Source organism: Clavelina lepadiformis, chromosome 2, assembly GCF_947623445.1.
Source record: "Clavelina lepadiformis chromosome 2, kaClaLepa1.1, whole genome shotgun sequence".
Taxonomy (NCBI): Eukaryota; Metazoa; Chordata; class Ascidiacea; order Aplousobranchia; family Clavelinidae; genus Clavelina; species Clavelina lepadiformis.
In genome coordinates this window covers 25,615,202-25,624,978 of record NC_135241.1, presented here as the reverse complement: position 1 = coordinate 25,624,978, position 9,777 = coordinate 25,615,202, and the positions used below count along the sequence as shown (strand labels likewise).

The following is a 9,777-nucleotide window of genomic DNA, read 5'->3' as shown; positions in this document are numbered from 1 at the left end:
AATGTTTCAGAATAAAATTCTTACCTAAAGCCGATAGGAAACTTTTCTCGTCCGACTTTTGCAATTGTGTATTCCATCATCACCACCACCACTCCACGTTAACCTGTATTTTAAAATGAACTAAAGCTGCACAATTTCCGTCTAAATTCAGAAACAAAGCAACGTCCAGCCTTCGACATATAGCTAAAAATTTACGGCGAAAACTATGTTGTGTGATGTACTGTTTAACTTCACCAAAAAATAAAAATTTTATGAGTTTTTTGCTTTTTTTAGAAAATGTTTTAGAAAACTCAAACAAAAGTTCGCAGATCTTTGGTTGAAAAACGCTCTCATAAAAGATAACTACAGCAATTTATGTGTCAGCACATATGTAAGAGCATCAAATCCTCTCTAGCTTTTCATCAATGCAGTTTTAAATAATATCAAGATTGCCGAATGCAATTCGGGATGGAAATTTCAATGTTTCAGACATTTTTTTGATATCATGATATAATTAAAAGTAATATGATATAAATTATTCCACAAATGGAATAAACATTCATTTTTTCAAAATAACATTTAGAGAAATATCTTCAACAAGTAGAGCTGATTATGGTGGAACGTCATAAGTGCAAAAACCAACGTATAAAGTAACTTAAATCAACACGAAATAAAACAATGTTTACATGAAAAGCGTTTATCATCATTATGGTTCTGAATGTTATTGACAGTTGACTTAGTAGTATTTTCATTATTTATTTTTAACTATTTTGATCAAGGCAACTTGTACCAAACAGTTCTTGCAAGGAAAATTTACAGATTTAGTATCCTTTTTCCGTCGCGACGTTACAGAAAAACACAAACTAAGGAACAACTCAAGTAATCATGGACTTGCCAGTAACTCGATTACATCCCTGAGATTGCATTCATGTAGTAACCAAAAAATAAAGCATGCACTACTGTTTAAAAGATTTCTTGGTGTGCAAGTTTTTGTCGTACAGGTTCTAATTAGCTTGTTACATCACAAAACGTAAAAAGAAATTTTCATGTCCCATCTAAACAAAATGAACACTTACGTCAGATTTGTATGCAATAGACATTTTAGGTAAACACAACTGATGGAGTACACGACTGACGGCAGTCAATAAAGCTATCAATCATAAAAGTTTTGCAGTTAATTTTGATCGTCTCTGTCATACAGGTTGCATTCTAAGATTTGTACTTAAGTCTACCTGTAATTGAGGGAAAGGTTATTAAACTGGTCAACACTATTCACCGTTTAACACTTTATTTATAGCTAGCGAGCCACATAACGTTTTTGCAATCAAGTTATTATTTACAATTGCCGTTGGGAATATATTTATCGTTAAACGTGAAAATAAAAAAACATTCAAAAGCTAATTGGTGATTGCATGAAATATTTTCTGTTATCATACGGCAGTGTGTAGTAGTAGACACATCTTTGGTTTTTGAGAGATAATTACAAAAGTATTAACTTATTGTCAAAATGCTGTTGATACGCGTTAAATAAGTTTTATTTCTAAAAACAATTAAATTTGTTTTAAAAAACACACAATGAAGTTGAAGATTGAAAGTTTTGCAATTATTCTACTGCTTGTGAAAGGTAAATATATTTTTCAAATATTATACAAATCAAGTATTTTCGTAGTTTTTTACTAATTTGTTTTTGAGTTAAAAGTTGTTATCAGATTTGTCTTCCGTTTGTCAGGAAAATGTGTAAGAATCTTTCATTTCAAAGGAACCCTCGGTAGTTTAATATTCGTAGGTAGTTGCTTACCATTAGTTGATTTAGGAGCAGCAGCAACCACAACAGTCAGCACTGGTCCTCCGTACAATCCATTGGCAACTGGTTTCAACAATCTCATTGTAACTGCTCAGTTTCCAACACCAACTGATTTTGGTGATTCATGTACCTGGTTCTATGGAGGAGAGCTGGGCAGTGGAAATGGTACTATTTACTCAACACTTGGTGGATGTGACCCTTCAGCTTCAAATGTAAATCTCAGCGTCACTTGCACTGAACAAACAATCGATGGAACAAGTCACATAATAACAACACTGACAATCACTCAACCGCTTGTTGCTGGAGATATAAATATTGAAGTGAGATGCTTAGTTGCAACCAACACACCAGCTCCTATTATTAGATCAGTGCAAGGTAATTATATACAAAGCTTATGAACAGTTAATATAACTGCTAAAGAAATTCATGGAGCAAAATTTACATATAATATGAAAAAAACAAATAAAAATAAACAATTTAAATAACTCTGAAAACATACCAGTGTAAAAAATTATATGTTTAGTGAGACCAGCATTTAAAAGTATTTTTTCAGGTTTTAAGTAATATATTATTACAATAAACCGAAAACGTGTTCGAATTTTCTAAAATTACTATATGGCACTGAGGTACGAGCAACTACATTTGTTTTATTGGGAATTATGGAAGGTTTATTACTACAATTTAAATTTTCCTTTCAGATTGTCCATTATCTCTTCTCTATGGTGTTATGATTACGTCATCATCTCAAACATACCAAGCCACTGGAATGTTCAGTTGCCCGACAGGAGATTTATTTTACTCGAATGGAACTGCACTGCTATCTGGTGATACAATTTGCATGGCAAATGCAGAATGGAATGGTCAAAAAAATTTACAATGTAAGTAGCACTGTATAGAAAACTTTAAGTTTGATGCTTTCCTATGAAGCATACAAAGGAAATTGTTTGTTAACAATTGTATAATATTAAATTAAACAATTGTTGGTTTTTCACAGTTTCTGTTTTAACACAAAACCGAAAATTATATAAAACTTTTTCGAGAAGAATTTAATTTTCAGAATTCCTAATTATATGTTGCCTAACTGCGTATTACGTTTATTTATGGCATCTAATAAATCGTTCATGCGCTTAACTTCAGTTGGATCACAAGCGCACAACAACTTTACCTCTATTCTGCCCAAGCCTGGCTGCAATGCAAGAATTATTAACGATAGAAAGTTGAAATTTTAGCACTTCTTATGAAATGGTTGCTTTTTTAAAAATAGTGTCTGTAATGTTGCTAGAACTGATATTTTTAGTATTTGTATCAAGAAAGGTTTTGAGTTTTTGGATTTGTGAACTAATGAAATTTTTGTGCTATGAAGAAAAATCAATATGTATAGCATATTCTATCGAGAAATTTTTGTACAATAAAACCAAACAAATTAAACCAAATTAGCTAAATACATATAACAATAACATCAAATATGTTACTTTTCCTCCCTCATTGACCGTATTTACTTGGAAAACTATCGTAAAACCTTTTGATATTTCCCAAACTAAAACGTTCAGTACGACAATATGACAGAAAGAGTCTTAAAAATCAAAGTACGGTTTGCTTCAAATAATCCATGTATTGGTATCTATAGTATTTACATTACTTACATACAGCCTCGGAAACCCTTTTTTTGCTTTTGCTTTATAATAAAGTAGGTATTTTTGCTCACAAGTTATAAGGTTATATGTTTTTGAGTGGCTGCAAAATTTCACATGTTTTAAACCAATATGTAGCCTAAACTAGCTTTGTGTTGTTTCCATATACTTGGGCAACTTCTTTTGGTTAAACAACATTTGCAATCTTATCATAATCAAGCAAAATAACAATCTGTGACATAAAAATAAAAGAATTATCTTTAGTTATTTGAAGCTAACCAAGAAACAAAACTAACAAATGCAAATAACGTAACGTCATTTAAATTTTGTAACAAATGTAAATCGCTGAAATAACAAAACCTCTTCTGTTATTATGGCCATTACGAAATAATCCTAACATGAAGAAGATGTCAGGGAAGCAGATTACATGCCTGACAATCAAGTCGAATGGCGGCGATTCAAAAAAATATTTTGAAAAACTGTATACCCTTGCTTAGATGAAGGTAAATATCAAAACTTAACACAAAAGAGAGTTAGAAAGAAATCACAAGTTAAGTTTCGATAGTTTCTTAAAATTGTGCAAGAATGACCTCGGTAGCTTTTGTAATTTGTTTGGCATAAGCCCACAAAAATGATTTCAAGTCAGAGAGGTATCATATTCTATAAACATATGGTCAAGACAGATAAAGATAGAGTAACATTTAAGTTTTACTTAAATAAAAACATGTTCTTTTTTCACTTGCTTAGCTATAGGCAGATTATATCGGACGTACGAAATTTTTATTTGGGCTGATGTTACTATCAAACGCACAACGCTTTAATTGCACAAAACGACGTATAAAAAACAAAAGTGTGGAATTTTGTTTCCATTTAGGTGCATCAGCTAATGCTAAAATCAGCGCTGACCCCCCAAACAATCCATTGGCAACTGGTTTTAACAATCTCATTGTAACCGCTCAGTTTCCAATACCAACTGCTTTTGGTGATCAATGTTCCTGGTTCTATGGAGGAGAGCTGGACAGTGGAAGTGGTACTATTTACTCGACACTTGTTGGATGTGACCCTTCACCTTCAAATGTAAATCGCAGCATCACTTGCATTGAACAAACAATTGATGGAACAAGTCACATAATAACAACATTGACAATCACTCAACCACTTGTTGCTGGGAATATAAATATTGAAGTGAGATGCTTAGTTGCCACCACACCAGGCCCTGTCTATAGAACTGTGCAAGGTAAATTTGTAGATTGTTTTAAACATAAAAGCATTAGACTTACTGTCTACATTCTTCCAACATTGTGCCTTTAAACTAGGGTTACCATATTTGACAATGCACAATCCCTGACAAATTTACCTCAGTTGCATTGACCAACTTTAAAATATTACCAAAGTACATTGCCGCCATTGCTTTTTTGTGAAAGAAGGATAAACACGAAACAATACAAAAACAGCAAAGAAATGTTGCATTGTATTACACACAAGTAATGAACGTATGACAGTTTATGAATAATACTACTAATAATATACATGTATGTATGTATATACACATGTATGTATATATAATATATATATATAATATAATAATATAATAAATAATATATATATAACAATACTCTCCATCATACCAATCGAACTTTTCCGAAGATCTGATTTTTTTCAACAAGCTCATGTTGGACTTCAAAAACACATAAAATTCTCCACAAGACATGCTTTGTACTGAAGTGTTAAAGTTTCTTTCATTCTCTCAATGGTCATCTTATCTCTTTCTTAAAAATCTTAAATCTTATCTTAAAAGGTAGTAAACAACTTACGTCATAAACGAGTTGCAGACAGTTTTGACGAGCTGAGAATGTTCGCGACTAAGAAAAAGTTTGAAAAAAGGTGAAAACCTAGAAAAACTTGGACTAAGATACAATTTTTAAAAATCCCGGACTTTTAAGCACATTTTAGCATTTCTCCCTGACGCAGATTTGAACACTAAATTCCTTGACATGTCAGGAATAATCCTGACGTATGGCAAACCTACTTTAAACAAAATAATTTTAATGAACTGAATCATAATTGGCACGAACATGAAAGTTTATTTAATGCGCATCGATTCTTTGATTTCTTGCTTCATTAAGTCTTTGAAACTTAGTTTCACAATTTTTTTGCGAAACAAAAAAGAAATTTGTTAAAACCAATACAGTGAAGCTCATTAACTATAAGCTAAAGATACTCGTTAGTGAATTCCAAAATTACTCGTTTGTGAATTACAAATTATTTTAACAAAATATTTCATGAAATAAATGTGCTCGGGATCACCCCATGCAAAAACACCAGGTCTTGTTCATTGACTTCTTCAGCCTAACCATCGAAAATATTGGTTTCGTTTATAAAACATTTCCAGTGGACTCCAGACCAAATTAACCTTTGCACCGGTTACAAACGCCGAACGTTTACTCTAATTTCATGCAAAATAAGACCTTTAACAAAATCTAGTAATGCTGCTATAAATTAAAGTAATGTGCATGAAACTAATATATACTTGTGAAACCGTCGAGAAGTCAATTCATTTGCTACGAGCCCAGTATTTCAAAGAATAAGATTGAAAATTTTACGAATTAGGCTCAAGATTCTCAGACTGTAATAGTTAATTGCGTTGACTTTCAAATTTGAATCATCTGGGATCAATTCAAATGAGCTCTACCTAATTCCATGCTTCATGCATATTTATCAACTAAACTTAAATTGTATAAACTTGGTAAATGGAATACTATATCACTAGAGATTTTAAAGCACAAAATAAGTTATTTATTGTTATTATAAGGTAAGTCGATTTACAAAACTTTTACAGCACTTAAGCTACACAACATGCTTAAGTTTAACTACGAGTAAGTTTTAATAAAGTGCTTTGCACAAAGTGAGCAAATCGCATCCAAAGATCCAGTTTTAATTTTTTGTTTAGCAAAGTTTTTCAAGAAACGTGGTACGATTTAGCATTTCGAGATATTTACGTTTTTGTTATCTTGGTAATATACAGACTATTGTATTTATAAGTAATGTTTGTATTTAAAGCTTTACTGCTCATTATTTAAGTGTTACGTATTGAAACATTCTCTTTTCAAACATGAAACACTAAACACACTAAACCGTTAAAAACATCATGCATTTTACAGATTGTCCATCGTCTTTTCTCCATGGTGTTGTGGTTACGTCATCATCTCAAACATACCAAGCCAGTGGAATGTTCAGTTGCCCAACAGGAGATTTGTGTTACTCAAATGGAACTGCACTGCCATCTGGTGACACAACTTGCTTGGCAAATGCAAAATGGTTGGCTCAAGATAACTTAGATTGTAAAGGTTTGCCAGGATTTTATCACTCTACTGTATTCATTATATTCAGCAAAGCATACGGAAGTTTGCATAAGAAGATGTGCAATAATCAGTTACACTCTTTAGACTCATATGAATTCTATTGAATAATTCTATTCTATTGAATAAAACACTACAATAATTGGAATTTATTTTACTTTAGGTGCATTACCGGGAACCAAAATCATTACTGACCCTCCAAACAATCCACTGGCAACTGGTTTCAACAATCTCATTGTAAACGCTCAGTTTCCAACACCAACTGATACTTCTGATGCATGCGCTTGGTATTATGGAGGAGAGTTGGACAGTGGTAGTGGTGCCCTGTTTTACACAGGAGCATTTGGATGTAACGTTCCAGCTCCAGGCACATATGACAGCATCACTTGCACTGAACAAACAATTGATGGAACAAATCACATAATAACAACATTGAAAATCACTCAACCTCTTGTTGCTGGGAATTTTAAGTATCGAAGTGAGATGCGCAATAGCAGTGATCATACCAGGCTCAGTAACTGTGCTGGTGCAAGGTGAGCATTTTACACGATAACTGCAAAGCGTGCTGCGTAAAGTTTCTGAAAGTGATAGTGCTTTTAATAGTTAAAATATTGTTTGTAAGTTTTTATAGTAAAGGAAAAAATACTTTTAGTTTGAATGCATTAAATAAAATATGGGTTAAATATTTATAAAAATTAACTTCAGCAGATACAATATGAATTGAAATATTTGTCAAAATTAACCAAACTTATTACAGACTGTCCAACATCTCTTTCCTATGGTATTGTGATTACGTCATCATTTCGAACATACCAAGCCAGTGGAATGTTCAGTTGCCCGACAGGAGATTTGTTTTACTCGAATGGAACTGCACCACCATCTGGTGATACAGTATGTCTAGTCAATGCAGAATGGAAGGGACAAAAAAATTTACAATGTTGGAAAGGTTATTAGTTCCGCTTGATATGCTAAATCCTTTTCACTCGCTAAAAACTTGTAAAATGAGTTGTTTAGTTACAAAACTTATTTTTTGTTTAGCTTCCGACGCTTTAATAACTGGAAATTTGATCGTTCCTGAAGGAGACTCTATAAGCCTGGCATGCAATTATGATGATACCATTATTCCTAAAGCAACGTCTTCGATATTTTATTTTGATAAAATTGGATATTTAATAACAAAAGTAAATTATATGAAAACTTACTCTGTTTGTATATAGCATGAAATTTTAGTTTAACTAATTTTAATAAATTTAGTTCGACTAACTAACAAAAATATGTTTGTCTCTTCCAAATTAGACATTTAGATTTAACTTTAAGAGTAAATTCCAGATTGCTGCAACGAATTGATGCTTGCGCAGTTTTTGTAACTTCTGCATTTTGATGTAATTATGTAGGATGAAATATTTCGCATGGAATTAAAAAAGGAAGACAATATGAAACCTATTTCATGTCAAGTGGTGACTCCATATACGCAGATTTATAATAACACCGGACGATCCAGTGTAGAGTATGTTAACGTACAATGTAAGATATACATTTTACGCGAAACGTATTGTGGTTGTGGTTGTTGGTGTGTTTGGTTTTTGTGAAATAACAATTTTCATATTTTGAAAGTTAAAAAATAAAATGCAAACTTGTTAAAAATATTGTTCCAAATTTTTATTCTCAAACATTAAAGACAGTTTCAAAAATTATTCCTTCTTAGATTCTCCTTACCAAGTTGTAAACACTTCTTGTAGTTGGACAATTGATAAAACAGAAGTTTGTGACATTTGGTTTTTTTCAAACCCAGAAATGAAGTTTGTTTCTTTGTCATTAAATGGTTGGTTTTTGGCTGTTAGTTTTATTTTTATTGCTCGTGGAAACAACTGTAAATATTATCGTTAAATTTAAAGGACCCATGACAACATTATTGTGTAGTTGATATTTTATGGTGTTCATGTGATATTTGCTTATTAAGTGTTGTTGTTAAGTTTGAAACATCAGTCACATATGACATTTCAATTATGCAGATAAAGCGGTCTCTAATGATGGAAAAGATATTGTCTTCAGCAACGGCTATGAACAACACTATTTGTATACAAGAAATCAGGTAAGAGTAATACGTTAAAGTAAGGCCATTGCATTTGACAATATACAGTACACCACGCAATACTATACTATACTACGCAATATATAGCAAACTATTTATCATCCGGGTTGAAATATTTGAAATGAACCAAATGATAAAACGATGTACGAAACTTAGTTAAAGATAAACTAACTTCACAGGTGACATCCAGTGACGAAGGAACTTACAATCTTATATTGAGCTCGCTCCTTCCACCATACAACTACTCAATAGAGTTTGACGTCACTATTGTCAACATCGATCAACTTCCAACTCCAGACAACACAGGAGCAATTGTTGGAGGAACCGTTGCCGCTGTTGCTCTCATCTGCATTACAGTTGTGCTCGCACTGTATGTTACAAGGAGGCAACCAACGCCAAATGGAAAAGGTAACACACGTTACCTCAAAGTAATAATCATGGTTGTGCTTATGCGTTATATTTAATTGAATAACACTTGACATGTTTTATTCAACTCAATCTGACATGTATAGCGCGCAGTTGTGGCAAAAATCAATTCTAAATTTTTCAGTTCAAATTAAAAATCTGTTTGATTGTTCTAAGGCACATCCAGGATGTCACATGTCACAACACCCGAAATGTGTGAGTCGGATGATTTTAACACAATGATAAGATAATAAAATCATATTTTCAGAAAATAGCAATCACGGAGATACTTTTACTTCATTGCAAACATTGTATGATTTCGTAAAACAGTGAACTGATTGATTGAAATTGAATTGATTTATAAAATTGAACTTTTTTTAAATTTTTCTGCTTTAGCAAATGAGGCGTACGTTAAATTTGACAATGCAAAACAAAGCAATGCAAAGGTAACTATTGGTTAAGATTGGGATTGAAATTATTTTTTACATTTGTTGTTCTTAATTAAGC

At 32.2% G+C, this 9,777-nt stretch overlaps 1 protein-coding gene across 1 annotated transcript; it reads left to right on the top strand.

The window, feature by feature from the left end:
- Window positions 1–205: 205 nt before the first annotated feature.
- On the top strand, window positions 206–9,521 carry LOC143445002 (uncharacterized). Its single transcript, XM_076943793.1, has 15 exons — window positions 206–210; window positions 274–370; window positions 759–909; window positions 1,766–2,158; window positions 2,482–2,661; window positions 4,289–4,651; window positions 6,576–6,761; window positions 6,937–7,287; window positions 7,531–7,719; window positions 7,812–7,954; window positions 8,168–8,297; window positions 8,479–8,595; window positions 8,786–8,865; window positions 9,045–9,273; window positions 9,448–9,521. The coding sequence occupies exons 1-15, from the start codon at window positions 206–208 to the stop codon at window positions 9,519–9,521; spliced, it is 2,688 nt and encodes an 895-aa protein (XP_076799908.1).
- The last annotated feature ends 256 nt before the right edge of the window (window positions 9,522–9,777 follow it).

Excerpts from the sequence above, each read along its gene's own strand:
- LOC143445002 (XM_076943793.1), top strand. Across the intron at positions 8,596-8,785 it reads TGTTTCTTTGTCATTAAATG|ATAAAGCGGTCTCTAATGAT; the intron begins GTTGGTTTTTGG and ends TCAATTATGCAG. Across the intron at positions 8,866-9,044 it reads ATTTGTATACAAGAAATCAG|GTGACATCCAGTGACGAAGG; the intron begins GTAAGAGTAATA and ends CTAACTTCACAG.